This window comes from Ranitomeya variabilis, chromosome 6 (assembly GCF_051348905.1).
Source record: "Ranitomeya variabilis isolate aRanVar5 chromosome 6, aRanVar5.hap1, whole genome shotgun sequence".
In the NCBI taxonomy this organism is placed as follows: Eukaryota; Metazoa; Chordata; class Amphibia; order Anura; family Dendrobatidae; genus Ranitomeya; species Ranitomeya variabilis.
In genome coordinates this window covers 566,757,741-566,783,557 of record NC_135237.1, presented here as the reverse complement: position 1 = coordinate 566,783,557, position 25,817 = coordinate 566,757,741, and the positions used below count along the sequence as shown (strand labels likewise).

At 46.1% G+C, this 25,817-nt stretch overlaps 1 protein-coding gene across 1 annotated transcript in view; it reads left to right on the top strand.

Moving 5' to 3' along the window:
- The window catches only part of LOC143783098 (NACHT, LRR and PYD domains-containing protein 12-like), a 173,728-nt gene that overhangs the window by 108,556 nt on the left and 39,355 nt on the right, over positions 1-25,817 (top strand). Inside the window, exon 7 of the mRNA XM_077271350.1 lies at positions 2,405-2,575. Coding sequence (XP_077127465.1) covers positions 2,405-2,575 — 171 coding nt within the window. The remainder of the gene's footprint in view (positions 1-2,404; positions 2,576-25,817) is intronic.

The following is a 25,817-nucleotide window of genomic DNA, read 5'->3' as shown; positions in this document are numbered from 1 at the left end:
TTTATTTTTTGTGTGCCGAGCTGACGTTTTTATTGATACCATTTTGGTGCAGATACGTTCTTTTGATCGCCTCTTATTGCATTTTAATGCAATGTCGCTGCGACAAAAAAAAATTTAATTCTGGCGTTTTGACTTTTTTTCTCGCTACGTCGTTTAGCGATCAGGTTATTCCTTTTTTTATTGATAGATGGGGCGATTCTGAATGCGGCAATACCAAATGTGTATATTTGATTTTTTTATTGTTTTATTTTGTATGGGGCGAAAGATTTAAACTTTTATATTTTTTCCATATTTTTTTTAAAAAAATCAGTCCGTATCACTAAATTCCCATGGCTTAGAGAAAGTGAACAGAAAAAGCACATTTCTCCCAAAAAAATTAAAATTATAGTTTTTATTACAAATTTCTAAAATACATACAACATTAAATACAAATCAACACCTCAGATGTAAGAGACACCTGGCTAATGAATCTTTTAACCACATATAAAAATCTCCTATTCCAATCTAATGATCAACATGTCCTCCTGAAGAAGTGTTGATGAAACGTGCGTCGGTGTGGAGGGACACGGTATTGAATCCACACATTTAAGTATTTAGACAGGGTTTTATTTAGCCTTACAGGCAATGTTTGCTTATCATGCACTCACCTTCAGTGATTTATGGCAGTGACATACGGTGCAATTAAGTAGGCTAGGATGGCTATTTAGCTCCAGTGCATTTATATGTAGCTCCGATGTCAGCCATTCAATCCAGGACAATTTATGTGCCAGTCCTATTACATACGGAGATTGGGATCGTGTGGTAGTCTCCTCTAATAGAGTCATGTGTTGATCATTAGATTGAAATAGGAGATTTTTATATGTGGTTAAAGGATTCATTAGCCAGGTGTCTCTTACATCTGAGATCTTGATTTGTATTTAATGTTGTATGTATTTTACAAATTTGTAATGAAAACAATAATTGTAATTTATTTGGGAGAAATTTGCTTTTTCTGTTCACTTTCCCTAAGCCATGGGAATTTAGTGATACGGACTGATTTGTGATATATGCATTTGGCACAAGTTTTTGGTGGATCATTGATGTTAATGTTCATATCACTGACACAAAATGACAATGTGGGATACAGCAGGCTGTTTCACATTTAGAAACAGAAAAAAATTATAAGTGTTTTATTAATGTGCCTTAGGTCTGCAGACAGGTTTTTATCACTATGGCATTAAATGACTATGTGGGATACAGCAGACTGTTTAATATTTTTTCACTAGCTACATGTGAATCAAAATGCTATACTCGAGCATGGAGCAACATAGAAGCAGTGCACAACATGTGCCCTGCTGGATTTGTCTGTGGACCTCTGTAATGTCCAAAAAAGAAAAAAAAATGCTGGAAGGTAAATTTAACAGCCACACTGGACAGTAGCTACCTACAGTATCTGACTGATATACAACCACCTATCCAACTAGCTAAAATGTGGGATACAGCTGGCTTTTCAACATTTAGCTACTGAAAAAATATTATTTAGAACTCTATACTCGTGCATGGAGCACTATAGAAGCAGAGCACAACACACTTGTAGGACATGTGCCCTGACGGCTTTGTCTGAGAACCTCAGTAATGGAACAAAAAGAAAAAATTATGTACGGTAAATTCTACAGCAACACTGGACACTATCTAGCAACACTATCTGACTGATATAGAAGATAAAATCTTGCGGTTAACAGTGCCAGCGTCAGGAGCAGCCTCTCTGCACTGTTACAGTGATCAAATGGTGATAAAACAAGATGTCCGCTATTTGTATGTGGAGTGACATGTGATTTCAGAAGCCAATGATACAAGCCGTAGTGTCAGGACATTGTGGGTGTTTCCTGCTCCCTGATTGGCTAGCCACAATGTGCACACATAAAGTTAGGGGGTAAAAAATGACTGCTGTGCTTCCAAGAAGACGGCGCCTCTGAGCTCTGCAAACCCCCTCCCCTCATCAAACACGTGCCAAATGCTCATGAAACACAACCATTATAGTTGCTAAAGTGCTGAAAATATTTTTGTGGCAACGTAAATATTTTCCTGCACTTTTGCCGAATGCTACTGATTTTTTTCGATTTTATAAAATGTTGCTAGGGTTTCAGATCACGAATCCGAATGTGCCACATTTGTGCCGAATTCATGTTTGGTGATAATTTTCCGAACAAATTCGCTCATCATCACTAATAATCACCTCTTTATAATATGCCATACATATACAGTAGCTGCCGGCAGTGCTAACATCCATCAAACAAACAAGGCGGCTTCTATTAACGACAATTCTAACATACATTGATGTTTTCTCTCCACATTCTCAGTCTACAGGTTTCATACTAACGATTTGTGACAGTGTCACCCACATCTCATATTCTTATTCTTACAGTTTTGCTGGTAATGATCTATCGGACACATCCTGCATCCTGCTGGCGTCTGTAATAAGGAATAACAAATCCCTGAAGATCCTTGTCCTGTCTAATAACCGTCTGTCCGGTCCTCACTTCAGTAAACTGATGGAGGCTCTGTCCAGTTCAGACTGCAGGATAGAGGAACTACGGTGAGTATAAGAGAAGTGTACAGGAGGAGATGTGCGAGTATAAGAGACGTGTACAGGAGGAGATGTGCGAGTATAAGAGACGTGTACAGAACGGAGACGTGCGAGTATAAGAGACGTGTACAGGAGGAGATGTGCGAGTATAAGAGACGTGTACAGAACGGAGACGTGCGAGTATAAGAGACGTGTACAGGAGGAGACGTGTGAGTATAAGAGACGTGTACAGGACAGAGACGTGAGAGTTTAAGAGACGTGTACAGGACGGAGACGTGCAAGTATAAGAGACGTGTACAGGACGGAGACGTGCGAGTATAAGAGATGTGTACAGGAGGAGATGTGCGACTATAAGAGATGTGTACAGGAGGAGATGTGCGAGTATAAGAGACGTGTACAGGACGGAGACGTGCAAGTATAAGAGACGTGTACAGGAGGAGATGTGCGAGTATAAGAGACGTGTACAGAACGGAGACGTGCAAGTATAAGAGACGTGTACAGGACAGAGACGTGAGAGTTTAAGAGACGTGTACAGGACGGAGACATGAGAGTTTAAGAGACGTGTACAGGAGGAGACGTGTAAGTATAAGAGACGTGTACAGGACAGAGACGTGAGAGTTTAAGAGACGTGTACAGGACGGAGACGTGCAAGTATAAGAGACGTGTACAGGACGGAGACGTGCGAGTATAAGAGATGTGTACAGGAGGAGACCTGCGAGTATAAGAGACGTGTACAGGAGGAGACGTGAGAGTATAAGAGACGTGTACAGGACGGAGACTTGCGAGTATAAGAGGTGTGTACAGGACGGAGACGTGTGAGTATAAGAGACATGTACAGGAGGAGACGTGTGAGTATAAGAGACATGTACAGGACAGAGACGTGCGAGTATAAGAGACGTGTACTGGAGGAGACGTGCGAGTATAAGAGACGTGTACAGGACGGAAAAGTGCGAGTATAAGAGACTTGTACAGGAGGAGAAGTGCGCGTATAAGAGGTGTGTACAGGACGGAGACGTGTGAGTATAAGAGACGTGTACAGGACGGAGATGTGCGAGTATAAGAGAAGTGTACAGGAGGAGATGTGCGAGTATAAGAGACGTGTACAGAATGGAGACGTGCAAGTATAAGAGACGTGTACAGGACAGAGACGTGAGAGTTTAAGAGACGTGTACAGGACGGAGACGTGCGAGTATAAGAGATGTGTACAGGAGGAGACCTGCGAGTATAAGAGACGTGTACAGGAGGAGACGTGAGAGTATAAGAGACGTGTACAGGACGGAGACTTGCGAGTATAAGAGACTTGTACAGGAGGAGACGTGCAAAAAAAGTCCTTTTTGGAAGTGCATCTGAACAGCAAGGTGGATTGCTGTTGAGGGGAGATAGAGAGAAAAAAAAAAAATCTATAAATCTTCAGCACAGCGAGTGTGAGCGAGCTGAGTGTGACCTGAGCGTAAGTGAGAACGGCGGTAAGTGTGTGACTTGTGATTCAGTGACTTTGGAATCAGGGAGTTTCCAAGGGAGGAATTGCTTCTGTTTTTTTTTTTTTTTTTTTTTTTTTTTTTTTAAATTAATACTTTGTATTTATTTTTAATTAAAGTTTCTGTGTGGTGCAATCCCCATTAGGAAATGTGCTCCACTATTGTTAATGCCATCCAGTGCACATCTTGCCACATGTATGCAGTCCTTGACCAGCTGGTCGAGGGTGCATACTGCTGTGCGAGATGTGAGCACATTGTGCATTTGGAAGCCCAGATTTTGGATCTAAATGTGCAGCTGGCAACACTGAGATCCATAGACAATATGGAGAGGAGTCTTCTGCTCACAGAGCAGACGCTCAATGGGATAGATGAGGAGGGGGATGGTAGGATGGAGCTGCAGGACAGTGTGGCAGTTAGCTGGGTGACAGATAGAAGGCGGGGTAGAGGGAAGAGTGCCAGGGAGGCTAGTCCTGATCTGGCACACCCCAATAAGTTTGCTAAGTTGGCAGATGAGGGGGGTGCCAGTACAGGGGTAGCACTGCTGCAGCCAGGCATGTCCTCTGAAAGCCGGAGGAGTGACTGCTCCAGTAAGGAGGGAAAAAGGAGAGCAGGGCAGGCCAGACAGGTGCTGGTAGTGGGGGACTCAATTATTAGGGGAACAGATAGGGCAATCTGTCACAAAGACAGGGATCGTCGGACGGTGTGCTGCCTACCTGGCGCTCGAGTCCGACACATCGCTGATCGGTTGGACAGATTACTGGGAGGGGCTGGTGAGGACCCAGCGGTCATGGTGTACATTGGCACAAATGACAAAGTTAGAGGTAGGTGGAAGGTCCTTAAAGATGATTTCTGGGAATTAGGCTGCAAGCTGAAAGCAAGGACCTCCAACGTGGTATTTTCCGAAATACTGCCTGTACCACGTGCCACGCCAGAGAGGCAACGGGAGATTAGGGAGGTTAATAAGTGGCTCAAGAATTGGTGTAGGAAGGAGGGGTTTGGGTTCCTGCAGAACTGGGCCGACTTCTCAGTGGGCTACAGGCTCTACGCTAGGGACGGGCTGCACCTCAATGGGGAAGGGGCAGCTGTGCTGGGGGAGAAAATGGTTAGAAGGTTGGAGGAGTGTTTAAACTAGGGATTGGGGGGGAGGGTATTCATTTTATAGGAGGGGAAGATAGTGCAGATAGAGAGCTGGGCACAAATAAGGAAGTTGGGGGTGGCGGTGGCATGGGGGGTGGGGTTAGAACAGTTAGTAATTTAAGAAAGAATAGAGGTACAGAGAGTAACATCAAGTGCATGTATACTAATGCCAGAAGCCTCGCCAACAAAATGGACGAATTAGAACTAATGTTGTTGGAACATAATTATGACATGGTGGGGATATCTGAGACGTGGCTGGATGAGAGCCATGACTGGGCTGTTAACTTGCAGGGCTATAGCCTGTTCAGAAATGACCGTACAGATAAGCGAGGGGGAGGGGTGTGTCTATATGTAAAATCTTCCTTAAAACCCATCCTGCGTGATATAGGTGAATTTAATGAAAATGTAGTCTCTGTGGGTGGAGATAAGGGGAGGGGGAAAAAATAATAAATTACTGATAGGGGTTTGTTATAAATCTCCAAAAATAATGGAAGCAATGGAGAATATCCTCGTAAAGCAAATAGATGAAGCTGCGACTCAAGGAGAAGTCATTATTATGGGGGACTTCAACTACCCTGAAATAGATTGGGGAACAGAAACCTGCAGTTCCAGCAAAGGTAATCGGTTTTTGACAACTATGAGAGACACTTACCTTTCACAGCTGGTTCAGGACCCAACAAGGAGGGGGGCACTGCTAGACCTAATATTAACCAACAGGCCAGACCGCATATCAAATATAAGGGTTGGGGGTCACTTGGGGAATAGTGATCATAAAATAATAAGTTTTCATGTAACCTTTAATAAGATGGGTAGTAGGGGGGTGACAAGGACACTAAACTTCAGGAGGGCAAATTTCCAACGGATGAGAGAGGATCTTGGTGCAATTAACTGGGACGATATCCTGAGACACAAAAATACACAAAGAAAATGGGAGACGTTTATTAGCATCCTGGATAGGACCTGTGCACAGTATATACCGTATGGGAATAAACATACTAGAAATAGGAGGAAACCAATATGGCTAAATAGAGCTGTAAGGGGCGCAATAAGGAACAAAAAGAAAGCATTTAGAGAATTAAAGGAAGTAGGTAGTGATGAGGCATTAAATAAATACAGAAAATTAAATAAATTCTGTAAAAAGCAAATCAAGGCAGCAAAGATTGAGACAGAGAGACTCATTGCCAGAGAGAGTAAAAATAATCCCAAAATATTCTTTAACTATATAAATAGTAAGAAACTAAAAAATGACAGTGTTGGCCCCCTTAAAAATAGTCTGGGTGAAATGGTGGATGAGGATGAGGAAAAAGCCAATCTGCTAAATGACTTTTTTTCATCAGTATTTACAAAAGAAAATCCCATGGCAGACAATATGACTAGTGATAAAAATTCCCCATTAAATGTCACCTGCTTAACCCAGCAGGAAGAACAGCGGCGTCTAAAAATAACTAAAATTGACAAATCTCCGGGCCCGGATGGGATACACCCCCGAGTACTGCAGGAACTAAGTACAGTCATTGATAGACCATTATTTTTAATCTTTAAAGAGTCCATAATAACAGGGTCTGTACCACAGGAGTGGCGTATAGCAAATGTGGTGCCAATATTCAAAAAAGGGGCAAAAACTGAACTCGGTAATTATAGGCCAGTAAGCTTAACCTCTACTGTGGGTAAAATCCTGGAGGGCATTCTAAGGGATGCTATACTGGAGTATCTGAAGAGGAATAACCTCATGACCCAGTATCAGCACGGGTTTACTAGGGACCGCTCATGTCAGACTAATTTGATCAGCTTCTATGAAGAGGTAAGTTCCGGACTGGACCAAGGGAACCCAGTGGACGTAGTGTATATGGACTTTTCCAAAGCTTTTGATACGGTGCCACACAAAAGGTTGATACATAAAATGAGAGTAATGGGGATAGGGGAAAATATGTGTAAGTGGGTTGAGAGCTGGCTCAGGGATAGGAAACAAAGGGTGGTTATTAATGGAGCACACTCGGACTGGGTCGCGGTTAGCAGTGGGGTACCACAGGGGTCAGTATTGGGCCCTCTTCTTTTTAACATATTTATTAATGACCTTGTAGGGGGCACTCAGAGTAGAATTTCAATATTTGCAGATGACACTATACTCTGTAGGGTAATCAATACAGGGGAGGACAATTTTATATTACAGGATGATTTATGTAAACTAGAAGCTTGGGCTGATAAATGGCAAATGAGTTTTAATGGGGATAAATGTAAGGTCATGCACTTGGGTAGAAGTAATAAGATGTATAACTATGTGCTTAATTCTAAAACTCTGGGCAAAACCATCAATGAAAAAGACCTGGGTGTATGGGTGGATGACAGACTCATATTCAGTGGCCAGTGTCAGGCAGCTGCTACAAAGGCAAATAAAATAATGGGATGCAGTAAAAGAGGCATAGATGCTCATGAGGAGAACATAATTTTACCTCTATACAAGTCACTAGTTCGACCACACTTAGAATACTGTGCACAGTTCTGGTCTCCGGTGTATAAGAAAGACATAGCTGAACTGGAGCGGGTGCAGAGAAGAGCGACCAAGGTTATTAGAGGACTGGGGGGTCTGCAATACCAAGATAGGTTATTACACTTGGGGCTATTTAGTTTGGAAAAACGAAGACTAAGGGGTGATCTTATTTTAATGTATAAATATATGAGGGGACAGTACAAAGACCTTTCTGATGATCTTTTTAATCATAGACCTGAGACAGGGACAAGGGGGCATCCTCTACGTCTGGAGGAAAGAAGGTTTAAGCATAATAACAGACGCGGATTCTTTACTGTAAGAGCAGTGAGACTATGGAACTCTCTGCCGTATGATGTTGTAATGAGTGATTCATTACTTAAATTTAAGAGGGGACTGGATACCTTTCTGGAAAAGTATAATATTACAGGGTATATACACTAGATTCCTTGATAAGGCGTTGATCCAGGGAACTAGTCTGATTGCCGTATGTGGAGTCGGGAAGGAATTTTTTTCCCCATGGTGGAGTTACTCCTTGCCACATGGGTTTTTTTTGCCTTCCTCTGGATCAACATGTTAGGGCATGTTAGGTTAGGCTATGGGTTGAACTAGATGGACTTAAAGTCTTCCTTCAACCTCAATAACTATGTAACTATGTAACTATGTAACTATGTGTACAGGAGGAGACGTGTGAGTATAAGAGACGTGTACAGGACAGAGACGTGCGAGTGTAAGAGACGTGTACAGGAGGAGACGTGCGAGTATAAGAGACGTGTACAGGAGGAGATGTGCGAGTATAAGAGACGTGTACAGGACGGAAAAGTGCGAGTATAAGAGACGTGTACAGGACGGAGGCGTGCGAGTACAAGAGACGTGTACAGAATGGAAACGTGCGAGTATAAGAGACGTGTACAGGACGGAGACGTGCGAGTATAAGAGATGTGTACAGGAGGAGACCTGCGAGTATAAGAGACGTGTACAGGAGGAGACGTGAGAGTATAAGAGACGTGTACAGGACGGAGACGTGCGAGTATAAGAGACTTGTACAGGAGGAGATGTGCGCGTATAAGAGGTGTGTACAGGACGGAGACGTGTGAGTATAAGAGACGTGTACAGGAGGAGACGTGTGAGTATAAGAGACGTGTACAGGACAGAGACGTGCGAGTATAAGAGACGTGTACTGGACGGAGGCGTGCGAGTACAAGAGACGTGTACAGAATGAAAACGTGCGAGTATAAGAGACGTGTACAGAACGGAGACGTGCAAGTATAAGAGACGTGTACAGGACAGAGACGTGAGAGTTTAAGAGACGTGTACAGGATGGAGACGTGCGAGTATAAGAGATGTCTACAGGAGGAGACCTGCGAGTATAAGAGACGTGTACAGGAGGAGACGTGAGAGTATAAGAGACGTGTACAGGACGGAGACTTGCGAGTATAAGAGACTTGTACAGGAGGAGACGTGCAAGTATAAGAGGTGTGTACAGGAGGAGACGTGTGAGTATAAGAGACGTGTACAGGACAGAGACGTGCGAGTATAAGAGACGTGTACAGGAGGAGACGTGCGAGTATAAGAGACGTGTACAGGAGGAGACGTGCGAGTATAAGAGACATGTACAGGACGGAAAAGTGCGAGTATAAGAGACGTGTACAGGACGGAGGCGTGCGAGTACAAGAGACGTGTACAGAATGGAAATGTGCGAGTATAAGAGACGTGTACAGGACGGAGACGTGCGAGTATAAGAGATGTGTACAGGAGGAGACCTGCGAGTATAAGAGACGTGTACAGGAGGAGACGTGAGAGTATAAGAGACGTGTACAGGACGGAGACGTGCGAGCATAAGAGACTTGTACAGGAGGAGATGTGCGCGTATAAGAGGTGTGTACAGGACGGAGACGTGTGAGTATAAGAGACGTGTACAGGAGGAGACGTGTGAGTATAAGAGACGTGTACAGGACAGAGACGTGCGAGTATAAGAGACGTGTACTGGACGGAGGCGTGCGAGTACAAGAGACGTGTACAGAATGAAAACGTGCGAGTATATGAGACGTGTACAGGATGGAGACGTGTGAGTAAAAGAGACGTGTACAGGATGGAGACGTGCGAGTATAAGAGATGTGTACAGGACGGAGACGTGCGACTATAAGAGATGTGTACAGGATGGAGACGTGCGACTATAAGAGACGTGTACAGGAGGAGACGTGTGAGTATAAGAGATGTGTACAGGACGGAGACGTGCGACTATAAGAGGCGTATACAGGACCGAGACGTGTGAGTATAAGAGATGTGAACAGGATGGAGACGTGTGACTATAAGAGACGTGTACAGGATGGAGACGTGCGAGTATAAGAAACATTTACAGGATGGAGGCGTGCAAGTAGAAGAGACGGGTACAGGATGAAGAAGTGCAAGTATAAGAAATGTATATAGGATGGAGACTTGTGAGTATTAGAGACGTGTACAGGATGGAGACATTTGAGTACTAGAGATGTGTACAGGATGTGACGTGCGAGTATAAGAGACGTGTACAGGACCGAGACGTGCGAGTATAAGAGACGTGTACAGGATGGAGAAGTGTGAGTATAAGAGGTATGTACAAAAAATCAAATGTGTACAAACAGTTATAAAATAAAAGGGATAAAGGTAAGAAATGTACGAAATCTCAGTCACAGGTACGACATGTTGATAAAGGGGAAAAGAGTTCCCAAAGGAATGATTCAGCTCCCCAACCTTGTGTTAGTTGCTGTCTCTCTGGCTCTGAATGCCTCCCAAAATGGACATTCCTGGTTTATGACTTGGCCTTAAACTTAGGGACTCCCACTTTGGCTGACCTCATATGTGGGCTCTTTTCCGGGAGGTACACCAATTTTGGAAAGCTATCAAAAACTCCTTTTTTCCATATCTCTGGCCTTGAAACTAATAGGCCAACGCTATTGACATTATTTTTCCCCCTGTGATTTTACAGTTATTTAGAGTTCAAACACAGTATGTCTGTGATTTACTGGAGAGCAGAAATTCATTTCCCAGGTCTCCGATGGCCATAAATGCTGCAAAACGCAGCCATGCGTAGCCCCAATTGCCCAGATGCTGTAAATCTAATTTTCATGTTTCAAGGATTACTGTGTGTTATTAAATTTGACTTTGAGTATTTTGCTCAGGAAACAAAAAAATTCTTGGAGGGAAAACACACTTTGCTCTGCTAGATGAGCCATAAAACTCACATTCTAGAATGACCATTTGGTTGATGGGAGGGGGAGTAGAAATTCAGAAATTCATAAAGAGGGAAAAAGAAGTGGCTGCAGCAGTGCGAGGGGGCTGCCAGCAAGGCTTGGTCCCACAGCATAATGGAAAAATAATTCCTATCTTCATGACACAGGATGGAGACGCGTAAGTATGAGAGACATGTACAGGAAGGAAACATGCGAGTACGAGATTTGTACAGGACGGAGACGTGCGACTTTAAGAGATGTGAACAGGACGGAGACGTGCGACTATAAGAGATGTGTACAGGACAGAGACGTGCGACTATAAGAGATGTGTACAGGATGGAGACGTGCGACTATAAGAGACATGTACTGTCACGGGGGTACTGGGTAGACTAAAGCTGGTTACCTGGGCCCCTGCGATATCCCTCAGGCTAGGGAAAACCCTGTCTGTCCCTTTCCCAGAATTTACACTGATGGTGTGCTTGTCTGGGCCACCAGGCCTGACCCTGACTCCTGTTTCAGCCCTATGCTGAAACTGTCACGGGGGACTAGGTGAGCGAGAGCTAATAACCCGGGCCCCTGCAATTTCCCTCAGACTAGGGAAATTCTGACTGACCCTCTACCTGGAGTTTACACTGATGGTGTGCATGTCCAGGCCTCGAACCTCACCCTGTCTCCTGTTTCAACCCTAGGCAGAAACCTCTGCCCACCACCCAGTGAAGAGGTAATACACCAATACCCACAGTTAGTACAGACAAGGATAAAGGAAAATATACAAGACGCCGCAGTCACTCAGGAATACGCTATAAATGTGCAGGGCAGAATAAATACAAATATAGGAAGGAGTAAATAAGACTAAGGAAAATACACCACTAGCAACGAATCTCCAACAACCAGCTCTCCACTCCAGACCGAGAAAACAACGCACAAGACAGAAGCTATAATCGGCGACGCCCAATGATCAGGAGAACTATTTAAAGGCAATGGGCATGGCCCAGCTTCCAATCCGAGGATCAGGTAAATTAACCCCGGAACAGCTAGATAAAATCTAGCCGACGCCAATGAGCAAATAGTGGTCAAAAGCGGAATTACCGCTGTCTGTGGAACGGCCTGGTCTGAACAGCGTCCGACATGACAGAAACTTCCACCCGCCACCCAGTGATTAGACCACACACCAACCCCCACAGAAAGCACAGACAGGGAAAACTAAAAACGCACCACGCTGCAGACACACAGGAAAACACTATAATGTGCACAGGGCAAAACAAATACAAATATAGGAAGGAGAAATATGACAAAGGATAATACACCACCAGATACAATATTTTTTCTCCTAGACCACCACTCCAGACCGAGATCACCAGGCACAAGACACAAGCTATAATCGGCGACGCCCAAAGTCCAGCAGAACTATTTAAAGGCAGTGGGCGTGACCCAGCCTCCAACCCGAGTACCAGCTAGATTAACCCCGGACAACCTAGATAAAATCTAGCCGGCGCCACTGAGCTTATAGTGGATGAATGCAGAATTACCGCTGTCTGTCGGACGCAATAGAGTGAATAGCGTCCGACATGACAGTACCCCGCCTTCTACGAGGGACCCCAGGGCCCTCACGACTTATAGGACCCGGCTTGTCCGGATGGCGGCGGTGAAACATACTGACCAGCCGGTCCGCATGAATGTCCGAGGCTGGTACCCAAGACCTCTCTTCCGGCCCATAACCACGCCAGTGTACCAGGTACTGTAATGTGCGGCACACTACTCGAGAGTCTACCACCTTGGAGACTTCAAATTCCAAATTGCCATCCACCAAGACTGGAGATGGCGTCGGCGTCGTGTCCACAGAACCCACCACCTTTTTTAATAATGATCTGTGGAATACGTTGTGTATCTTATAAACCGTAGGAAGCTCCAATCGGTAGGCTACCGGGTTAATGATGGCGGCGACCCTAAATGGACCAATAAACCTTGGACCTAATTTCAGGGATGGTATTTTGAGTTTTATGTTTTTTGTGGACAACCACACCAAGTCACCCACACTCAGGTCCGGACCTGGCACCCGTCTACTGTCAGCCACATGTTTGTACCTAGCACCCACACTCAGCAAGCGCTGTTTCACTCTCCTCCAGACAGATGACAGTTGTGCTCCTAGCTGGTACTCCTCCGGGAAGCCAGCAGAGCCCCCCTGACGCAGAGTACAAAATTGAGGATGATGCCCGTAAACAAAAAAGAACGGGGACTCCCCAGACGATTCCTGGAGGTGATTATTTATAGCAAACTCCGCCAAAGGAAGGAACTTCGACCACTCCTCCTGATTGTCAGAAACAAAGCAGCGTAAATACTGCTCCAAATTCTGGTTCACATGCTCGGTCTGACCATTTGACTGAGGATGAAACGGCGAAGAATGCGATAACTTGATCCCCAGCCATGAGCAAAATGCTTTCCAAAATTTTGCCACAAACTGAGTACCCCTGTCAGACACGATGTCAGACGGAACCCCGTGAAGTCTGACCACCTCCTGCAAAACCGACGCGACACCAACTCCATGGTACCCCTAACCCCTGGATGGCCAGCCAGGACAGCATCATGATGCTCACCCAACACCTTTAGGCGAAGATGGAGCGGTACAAACGATTTGTTAATGGGAAGCTCTGGTGGTACTTCCTCCTGAGCCTCGGCAATCTCAGCCTCAACCTCGGTCGTGAGAGCCGAGACCACTACACCATTTTGGAGGATGGGTACGGATCTTCCTGAGGTTCTCCCCCCGGAAAACACCTGGATAAAGCATCCGCCTTAGTGTTCTTAGACCCCGGTCGGTACGTAACCAAAAAAAGTTGAACCGCGTGAAAAACAATGCCCAGCGAGCCTGCCTGGGGGATGCTTGGCTGACTAAATAAAGCAGATTTTTATGGTCGGTGATAACTGTAACCTGATGAACCGACCCCTCCAAGAAGTGTCACCATTCCTCAAAAGCCAACTTGATAGCCAACAATTCCCTGTTGCCGATATCGTAGTTACGTTCGGCAGACGACAGTTTCTTGGAGAAATAGGCGCAAGGACGCAAATCGCTCAAGGATGAGCCTTGTGACAGCACCGCCCCCACACCAACCTCAGACGCATCGACTTCCACGACAAAAGGTTTCGATACGTCTGGCTGCACAAGAATGGGGGCCGAAACAAAACTGTTCTTAAGAAATTCAAATGCGCGCACAGCAGCCTCAGGCCAGGCGGAGAAATTGATACCCTTTTTCGTCATGTCAGTAAGCGGTTTAGCAATGGTAGAAAAATCTTTAATAAACTTTCTATAATAGTTAGAAAACCCAAGGAACCGCTGAAGAACTTTTAGGTTATCAGGCTCTTCCCAACGCAGCACCGCTTGCACCTTAGCGGCATCCATTTTAAACCCTGAAGCGGACACAATATAACCCAAGAAAGGCAACTCCTGAACCGAAAATACACATTTCTCAAGTTTTGCATAGAGCTTATTCTCTCTGAGAAGCTGTAACACCTGCCTGACATGCTCTAAATAAGTATCACGGTCGCATGAGTAAATGAGAATGTCATCTAGGTACACAATAACAAATTTCCCCAGGACATGCGAGAACATATCATTTATGAAATGTTGAAATACTGCAGGCGCGTTTGTCAACCCAAATGGCATCACCAAATTTTCAAAATGACCCTCAGGAGTATTAAAAGCTGTCTTCCACTCTTCACCTTGACGGACTATTATGAGGTTGTACGCCCCCCTGAGGTCAAGCTTGGAGAACCACTTAGCACCAGCCACCTGGTTGAACAAATCAGGTATTAGTGGCATAGGGTATGGATCACGAACCGTAATCTGGTTTAACTCCCTGAAATCCAGACACGGGCATAGTCCACCATCTTTCTTCTTAATGAAGAAGAACCCCGCTGCCACAGGTGAGGACGAAGGCCTGATGTGCCCTTTTCTCAAACTCTCAGCAATGTAGTCTGCTAAACCTTGCCTCTCAGGACCAGAGATGTTAAACATCCTTGCTTTCGGCAATTTGGCCCCTGGTTTAAACCTAATAGTACAGTCATAGGGGCGATGTGGTGGCAATTCTGAGCAACCCTTCTCTGAGAACACATCTGCGAAATCCAACAGTGACTCAGGAATGCTAGGAGTCACAGCGGACACACATGTGGCCAGGCAATTCTCCTGGCAGAATCCGCTCCACTGGATTATGTCCTGAGTTTTCCAGTCAATCACCGGGTTGTGCATAGATAACCATGGAAAACCCCAAACCATTTGTGCAGGAAGATTACTGAGTACCCTACATGTAACCTGCTCGAAATGTAAGACCCCAATGTGGAGTTTCACCTCAGCCACAAACTCAGTAATCTCCCCCTGTGGGAGAGGAGCAGCATTGATGGTGACCACCCGGATAGGATGAGGCAGTTTTTCGACCGTGAACCCGGCCGTGCGCGCAAACTCCTCATCAATGAGATTAGTGGCCGAACCACTATCCACAAAAACAGTGATTGGCAGCTCTCTGCCAGCGACCATAACTCTGGCAGGGAGCATACATTGAGAGACCACAATGGAAGATATACATAAGCTCAGATTAGCCTCTTCCACGCCCTCTGAGCTTAGTAGTTTTCCACCATTGCACTTTTCTTAGATAACAGAGGACAAGCATTTACATAATGCCCATTTTTACCACAGCAAAAACAGGCTTCCTGCTTCCTGAGCGAGGGGGCTCGATGATGTGGCACCCCTGCGATTTGCATAGGCTCCCTGGGCTGACCTGCAGCAACCTCACGTGCACCTATGCCCTCCCCCACAGGCGGCGTCTCTTGCACCCCCTGATGCAAACGGCGATCAATGCAGACAACAAGACTCATAGCAGATTCTAGAGAAGCAGGAGTCTCATACATCAGGAGGGCTTGTTTAACCATTCTCGAAACCCCATGAACAAGCTGACTCCGCAGCGCCGGGTCATTCCATTGCGTGTCCACCGCCCAGCGGTGAAATTCAGAACAGTAATCCTCCGCCATTCGCTCCCCTTGGTGGAGAGCGCAAATTTTAGATTCTGCTAGAGACATTCTGTCAGGATCATCATAAATGAGCCCAAGAGCAGAAAAAAAACTCTCCACTGAGTTAAATGCAGCTGATTTAGATGGTAAAGAAAATGCCCAAGCTTGGGGGTCTCCGTTCAGTAATGACAACACCAGGCCCACACGCTGAGCCTCATTACCTGAGGAAATCGGGCGCATACAAAAATATAATTTGCAAGCTTCACGAAAAACAACAAATTTACTGCGTTCCCCAGCAAACCTCTCAGGTAAAGGGATCTTTGGCTCTGCAACTCTACCTGCAGTTTCAGCTTGCACATTAGATACTACTAGACCCTGTTGTTGAACCGCCCCTTTCAACTCAGTGACCTGTAAGGACAGCGACTCCAACTGGCGGGTTATGGAAGTCATGGGATCCATGGAATACAAAATTTTGGGGCCGATTATAATGTCACGGGGGTACCCGGGCCCCTGCGATATCCCTCAGGCTAGGGAAAACCCTGTCTGTCCCTTTCCCAGAAGTTACACTAAAGGTGTGCATGTCTGGGCCGCCAGGCCTGACCCTGACTCCTGTTTCAGCCCTATGCTGAAACCTCCACCCGCCACCCAGTGATTAGACCACACACCAACCCCCACAGAAAGCACAGACAGGGAAAACTAAAAACACACCACGCCGCAGACACACAGGAAAACACTATAATGTGCACAGGGCAAAACAAATACAAATATAGGAAGGAGAAATATGACAAAGGATATTACACCACCAGATACGATATTTCTTCTCCTAGACCACCACTCCAGACCGAGATCACCAGGCACAAGACACAAGCTATAATCGGCGACGCCCAAAGTCCAGCAGAACTATTTAAAGGCAGTGGGCGTGACCCAGCCTCCAACCCGAGTACCAGCTAGATTAACCCCGGACAACCTAGATAAAATCTAGCCGGCGCCACTGAGCGTATAGTGAACGAATGCGGAATTACCGCTGTCTGTCTGACGCCCTAGAGTGAATAGCATCTGACATGACAGTACACGATGGAGACGTGCGACTATAAGAGACGTGTACAGGACGGAGACGTGCGACTATAAGAGACGTGTACAGGACCGAGACGTGTGAGTATAAGAAATGTGAACAGGACGGAGACGTGCGAGTATAAGAGACGTGTACAGGAGGAGACGTGCGAGTATAAGAGATGTGTACAGTACGGAGAGGTGTGAGTATAAGAGATGTGTACAGGACGGAGAAGTGCGAGTATAAGAAACGTATATAGGATGGAGACGTGCGAGTATAAGAAAAGTATATAGGATGGAGACTTGTGAGTATTAGAGATGTGAACAGGATGGAGATGTGCGACTATAAGAGATGTGCACAGGATGGAGACGTGCGACTATAAGAGATGTGTACAGGAGGAGACGTGTGAGTATAAGAGACGTGTACAGGAGGAGACGTGCGACTATAAGAGATGTGTACAGGAGGAGACGTGTGAGTATAAGAGACGTGTACAGGAGGAGACGTGCGACTATAAGAGATGTGTACAGGAGGAGACGTGCGACTATAAGAGATGTGAACAGGACGGAGACGTGCGACTATAAGATGTGAACAGGACGGAGATGTGCGACTATAAGAGACATGTACAGGATGGAGACGTGCGACTATAAGAGACATGTACAGGAGGAGACGTGCGACTATAAGAGATGTGAACAGGACGGAGATGTGCGACTATAAGAGATGTGAACAGGATGGAGATGTGCGACTATAAGATGTGAACAGGACGGAGATGTGTGACTATAAGAGACATGTACAGGATGGAGACGTGCGACTATAAGAGATGTGTACAGGACGGAGATGTGCGACTATAAGAGACATGTACAGGATGGAGACGTGCGACTATAAGAGATGTGAACAGGACGGAGATGTGCGACTATAAGAGATGTGAACAGAATGGAGACGTGCGACTATAAGAGATGTGAACAGGACGGAGATGTGTGACTATAAGAGACATGTACAGGATGGAGACGTGCGACTATAAGAGATGTGTACAGGACGGAGATGTGCGACTATAAGATGCGAACAGGACGGAGACGTGCGACTATAAGAGATGTGAACAGGACGGAGATGTGCGACTATAAGATGTGAACAGGACGGAGATGTGTGACTATAAGAGACATGTACAGGATGGAGACGTGCGACTATAAGAGATGTGTACAGGACGGAGATGTGCGACTATAAGAGACATGTACAGGATGGAGACGTGCGACTATAAGAGACATGTACAGGATGGAGACGTGCGACTATAAGAGATGTGTACAGGACGGAGATGTGCGACTATAAGAGACATGTACAGGATGGAGACGTGCGACTATAAGAGATGTGAACAGGACGGAGATGTGCGACTATAAGAGATGTGAACAGAATGGAGACGTGCGACTATAAGAGATGTGAACAGGATGGAGATGTGCGACTATAAGATGTGAACAGGACGGAGATGTGTGACTATAAGAGACATGTACAGGATGGAGACGTGCGACTATAAGAGATGTGTACAGGACGGAGATGTGCGACTATAAGAGACATGTACAGGATGGAGACGTGCGACTATAAGAGATGTGAACAGGACGGAGACGTGCGACTATAAGAGATGTGAACAGGACGGAGATGTGCGACTATAAGAGATGTGAACAGGATGGAGATGTGCGACTATAAGAGATGTGAACAGGACGGAGACGTGCGACTATAAGATGCGAACAGGACGGAGACGTGCGACTATAAGAGATGTGAACAGGATGGAGACGTGCGACTATAAGAGATGTGAACAGAATGGAGACGTGCGACTATAAGAGATGTGAACAGGATGGAGATGTGCGACTATAAGAGACATGTACAGGATGGAGACGTGCGACTATAAGAGATGTGTACAGGACGGAGATGTGCGACTATAAGATGCGAACAGGACGGAGACGTGCGACTATAAGAGATGTGAACAGGACGGAGATGTGCGACTATAAGAGATGTGAACAGAATGGAGACGTGCGACTATAAGAGATGTGAACAGGATGGAGATGTGCGACTATAAGAGATGTGAACAGGACGGAGACGTGCGACTATAAGATGCGAACAGGACGGAGACGTGCGACTATAAGAGATGTGAACAGGATGGAGACGTGCGACTATAAGAGATGTGAACAGAATGGAGACGTGCGACTATAAGAGATGTGAACAGGATGGAGATGTGCGACTATAAGAGATGTGAACAGGACGGAGACGTGCGACTATAAGATGCGAACAGGACGGAGACGTGCGACTATAAGAGATGTGAACAGGATGGAGACGTGCGACTATAAGAGATGTGAACAGGACGGAGATGTGCGACTATAAGAGACATGTACAGGATGGAGACGTGCAACTATAAGAGATGTGTACAGGACGGAGATGTGCGACTATAAGAGACATGTACAGGATGGAGACGTGCGACTATAAGAGATGTGTACAGGAGGAGACGTGTGAGTATAAGAGACGTGTACAGGAGGAGACGTGCGACTATAAGAGATGTGTACAGGAGGAGACGTGCGACTATAAGAGATGTGAACAGGACGGAGACGTGCGACTATAAGAGATGTGAACAGGACGGAGATGTGCGACTATAAGAGACATGTACAGGATGGAGACGTGCGACTATAAGAGACATGTACAGGAGGAGACGTGCGACTATAAGAGATGTGAACAGGACGGAGATGTGCGACTATAAGAGACATGTACAGGATGGAGACGTGCAACTATAAGAGATGTGTACAGGACGGAGATGTGCGACTATAAGAGATGTGCACAGGATGGAGACGTGCGACTATAAGAGATGTGTACAGGAGGAGACGTGTGAGTATAAGAGACGTGTACAGGAGGAGACGTGCGACTATAAGAGATGTGTACAGGAGGAGACGTGCGACTATAAGAGATGTGAACAGGACGGAGACGTGCGACTATAAGATGTGAACAGGACGGAGATGTGCGACTATAAGAGACATGTACAGGATGGAGACGTGCGACTATAAGAGACATGTACAGGAGGAGACGTGCGACTATAAGAGATGTGAACAGGACGGAGATGTGCGACTATAAGAGATGTGAACAGGATGGAGATGTGCGACTATAAGATGTGAACAGGACGGAGATGTGTGACTATAAGAGACATGTACAGGATGGAGACGTGCGACTATAAGAGATGTGTACAGGACGGAGATGTGCGACTATAAGAGACATGTACAGGATGGAGACGTGCGACTATAAGAGATGTGAACAGGACGGAGATGTGCGACTATAAGAGATGTGAACAGAATGGAGACGTGCGACTATAAGAGATGTGAACAGGACGGAGATGTGTGACTATAAGAGACATGTACAGGATGGAGACGTGCGACTATAAGAGATGTGTACAGGACGGAGATGTGCGACTATAAGAGACATGTACAGGATGGAGACGTGCGACTATAAGAGATGTGAACAGGACGGAGATGTGCGACTATAAGAGATGTGAACAGAATGGAGACGTGCGACTATAAGAGATGTGAACAGGACGGAGATGTGTGACTATAAGAGACATGTACAGGATGGAGACGTGCGACTATAAGAGATGTGTACAGGACGGAGATGTGCGACTATAAGAGACATGTACAGGATGGAGACGTGCGACTATAAGAGATGTGAACAGGACGGAGATGTGCGACTATAAGAGATGTGAACAGAATGGAGACGTGCGACTATAAGAGATGTGAACAGGATGGAGATGTGCGACTATAAGATGTGAACAGGACGGAGATGTGTGACTATAAGAGACATGTACAGGATGGAGACGTGCGACTATAAGAGATGTGTACAGGACGGAGATGTGCGACTATAAGAGACATGTACAGGATGGAGACGTGCGACTATAAGAGATGTGAACAGGACGGAGACGTGCGACTATAAGAGATGTGAACAGGACGGAGATGTGCGACTATAAGAGATGTGAACAGGATGGAGATGTGCGACTATAAGAGATGTGAACAGGACGGAGACGTGCGACTATAAGATGCGAACAGGACGGAGACGTGCGACTATAAGAGATGTGAACAGGATGGAGACGTGCGACTATAAGAGATGTGAACAGAATGGAGACGTGCGACTATAAGAGATGTGAACAGGATGGAGATGTGCGACTATAAGAGACATGTACAGGATGGAGACGTGCGACTATAAGAGATGTGTACAGGACGGAGATGTGCGACTATAAGATGCGAACAGGACGGAGACGTGCGACTATAAGAGATGTGAACAGGACGGAGATGTGCGACTATAAGAGATGTGAACAGAATGGAGACGTGCGACTATAAGAGATGTGAACAGGATGGAGATGTGCGACTATAAGAGATGTGAACAGGACGGAGACGTGCGACTATAAGATGCGAACAGGACGGAGACGTGCGACTATAAGAGATGTGAACAGGATGGAGACGTGCGACTATAAGAGATGTGAACAGAATGGAGACGTGCGACTATAAGAGATGTGAACAGGATGGAGATGTGCGACTATAAGAGATGTGAACAGGACGGAGACGTGCGACTATAAGATGCGAACAGGACGGAGACGTGCGACTATAAGAGATGTGAACAGGATGGAGACGTGCGACTATAAGAGATGTGAACAGGACGGAGATGTGCGACTATAAGAGACATGTACAGGATGGAGACGTGCAACTATAAGAGATGTGTACAGGACGGAGATGTGCGACTATAAGAGACATGTACAGGATGGAGACGTGCGACTATAAGAGATGTGTACAGGACGGAGACATGCGACTATAAAAGGCGTATACAGGACCGAGACGTGTGAGTATAAGAGTTGTGAATAGGATGGAGACGTGCGAGTATAAGAGATGTGTACAGGATGGAGAGGTGTGAGTATAAGAGACATGTACAGGTCAGAGAAGTGTGAGTATAAGAAACGTATATAGGATGGAGACGTGCGAGTATAAGAAACGTATATAGGATGGAGACTTGTGAGTATTAGAGACGTGTACAGGATGGAGACATTTGAGTATTAGAGACGTGTACAGGATGGAGACGTGCGAGTATTAGAGATGTGTACAGGATGGAGAAGTGTGAGTATAAGAGACGTGTACAGGACGGAGACGTGCGAGTATAAGAGACATGTACAGGATGGAGAAGTGTGAGTATAAAAGACGTGTACAGGACGGAGACGTGCGACTATAAGAGGCGTATACAGGACCGAGACGTGTGAGTATAAGAGACGTGAACAGGATGGAGACGTGCGACTATAAGAGGCGTATACAGGACGGAGAGGTGTGAGTATAAGAGATGTGTACAGAAGGAGACATGCGAGTATAAGAGATGTGTACAGGATGGAGAGGTGTGAGTATAAGAGACGTGTACAGGATGGAGGCGTGCAAGTAGAAGAGACGGGTACAGGATGAAGAAGTGCGAGTAAAAGAAACGTATATAGGATGGAGACTTGTGAGTATTAGAGACGTGTACAGGATGGAGACATTTGAGTATTAGAGATGTGTACAGGAGGTGACGTGCGAGTATAAGAGACGTGTACAGGACGGAGACGTGCGAGTATAAGAGACGTGTACAGGATGGAGAAGTGTGAGTATAAGAGGTATGTACAAAAAATCAAATGTGTACAAACAGTTATAAAATAAAAGGGATAAAGGTATGAAATGTACGAAATCTCAGTCACAGGTACGACGTGTTGATAAAGGGGAGAAGAGTTCCCAAAGGAATGATTCAGCTCCACAACCTGGTGTTAGTTGCTGTCTCTCTGGCTCTGAATGCCTCCCAAAATGGACATTCCTGGTTTATGACTTGGCCATAAACTAGGGACTCCCACTTTGGCTGACCTCATATGTGGGCTCTTTTCCGGGAGGCACACCTATTTTGGAAAGCTATCAAAAATTCCTTTTTTCCATATCTCTGGCCTTGAAACTAATAGGCCAACGATATTGACATTATTTTTCCCCCTGTGATTTTACCATTCTTTAGAGTTCAAACACAGTATGTCTGTGATTTACTGGAGGGCAGAAATTCATTTCCCAGGTCTCCGATGGCCATCAATGCTGTAAAACGCTGCCATGTGTAGCCCCAATTGCCCAGATGCTGTAAATCTAATTTTCATGTTTCAAGGATTACTGTGTGTTATTAAATTTGACTTTGAGTATTTTGCTCAGGAAACAAAAAAATTCTTGGAGGGAAAACACACTTTGCTCTGCTAGATGAGCCATAAAACTCACATTCTAGAATGACCATTTGGTTGATGGAAGGGGGAGTAGAAATTCATAAAGAGGGAAAAAGAAGTGGCTGCAGCAGTGCGAGGGGGCTGCCAGCAAGGCTTGGTCCCACAGCATAATGGAAAAATAATTCATATCTTCATGACACAGGATGGAGACGCGTAAGTATGAGAGACATGTACAGGAAGGAAACATGCGAGTACGAGATTTGTACAGGACGTGCGACTATAAGAGATGTGAACAGGACGGAGACATGCGAGTATAAGAGAAGTGTACAGGACAGAGACGTGTGAGTATAAGAGGCGTGTACAGGATGGAGACGTGCGAGTATAAGAGACGTGTACAGGACAGAGACGTGTGAGTATAAGAGACGTGTACAAGGTGGAGAAGTGTGAGTATAAGAGGTGTGTACAGGAGGAGACGTGCAAGTATAAGAGATGGGTACAGGATGGAGACATGTGAGTTTAAGAGACGAGTACAGGACAGAGACGTGCGAGTATAAGGGTACCGTCTCACAGTGGCACTTTTGTCGCTACGACGGTACGATCCGTGACGTTCCAGCAATATCCATACGATATCGCTGTGTCTGACACGCAGCAGCGATCAGGGACCCTGCTGAGAATCGTACGTCGTAGCAGATCGTTTGGAACTTTCTTTCGTCGCTGGATCTCCCGCTGTCATCGCTGGATCGTTGTGTGTGACAGCGATCCAGCGATGCGTTCGCTTGTAACCAGGGTAAACATCGGGGTACTCCGCTCAAATTCCCGCTACCAAACGGGTGTCCGTTCCACCTATAAGAGGCAGCATAGTTTTCATATTTATGTGGTGTTGGGGACTTGATGGTGACTGAATCGGGGTATATATATGTTCCTATCAGGAACCGGTGGTATATATACATCCCGTCACATCACGTGTCGCAATATTCAACATAAACTGGAGCAACTGTGCTCATTTTCTTATCCTCTGTCAATACCCTTATTGGCCAGCAGTGTAAGGGGGCACCAGAGAGCTGCAAGCTCCTGACTAAGTTCATGACAAATTCGTGGCACAGCGCTGAGATCACAGAGCATTTGTGAGCTGCTTTTGAGTAGTGATGAGCGAGTGTACTCATAGCTCGGGTTTTCCCGAGCACTCTCGGGTGACTTCCAAGTATTTGTTATTGCTCGGAGATATAGTTTTCATCGCCTCAGTTGCATGATTTACGGCTTCCAGATACGCTGAATACATGTGAGGAATGCTTGTTTGTTAAGGAATTCCCAAATGTATTCAGCGTATCTGGAAGCCGTAAATCATGCAACTGAGGCAATGAAAACTATATCTCTGAGCAATAACAAATACTCGGAGGTCACCCCAGCGTGCTCGGGAAAACCCGAGCAATGAGTATATGCAGCGCCCCAGAGTCCTGGTCGTTGCAGTACTGTGGCTCCGCCACTAAGGGGAGCCATGGTACGTCTGATGGCACTGAAGGAGTTCATCTGACCAGGTATCACAGACACCAATACATTTCACAGCCGGGCCTTCAGGGGGAGCTAAGGGCGCTATTCATTAGGCCACTCCTCACATACTGGTAAAACTGGGGGTCAGGCAGGAAGTTAGGAAGAAAGCTGACTGGGTTGGAACCAGGCAACACCTGGTGGCAGAGGGTGTTGTGGGGGAAGATACAGTAGGGTCCCTGTCAGGGGTGGGATCCTGACAGAGGCCTGGCAACTTGAAAGAACGTAACGGGACCGTGCCTGCTCAGTATAGCGGCGGTGCCCAAGGAAGGATTAGAAGCGAGATAGATTGTGCTGAGTGAGAAACGAGATCAAAGCAATAAGGAGAATACCAGTAGGAGTCGTGCTGTAAGACCGAGGCAACATCCTACTGAGGCGCAAACAACCGGTGGCCGGAACGCCGAGGAAGTATTTCTATATACAGCTTCAGGCAATACTTCAAACCTACGGCAGGACAGTCAGTCTCAGGCGGGCTGTCTCACCTAAATCACCTATGCAGTCTTGGGGGGCAACTTGTGGAGAGGGGTGACTCTAGGGTCCCGGAAGAGCTCCGAGCCTACCCGTCATACGGGTGCCGTCCTAACCGTAACATCAGGGAGGGACGGAGGATTAGCAGAACATCATCTAATCGAGTTGTGAGGGAACTTAAGAAACAGACACAACAGTTGTGGGGACTTTCCGTAAGCACAGCAGGGAAGGACCACAACACATAGCGCTAGCAGGAAGGCACAGATTTCCACCTGCAAAGAGAACTCTGGAGGTGCCATCGGACTTGCGCAGCCTGGTTAACCGTATTCCGGACTGAGGACCCAGAGATCTTCAGTAAAGAGGTAAAGAGACTGCAACCTGGTGTCCTCGTTATTTACTGCGACCGGCACTACACCGCACCACTACTACCATCACCATCCTTATCCATTCTTTCACCGGACGTCCCCCTGACAGGCAGGGCCACGGACCGGGCCTAGCCACCGTGACAACCCCCAGAACAGAGACTCTGAGGCCCGGTACCGGGTACCCCTCGGCCCGGCGGCAGTGGGGGCGCTCCATATACTCGCTCATCACTAATTTTGAGCAATTATTCCTCTCACTAAAAACTTGCATGGTTCTTGGGAGAACCCTGCGCAAGAAGTTTTG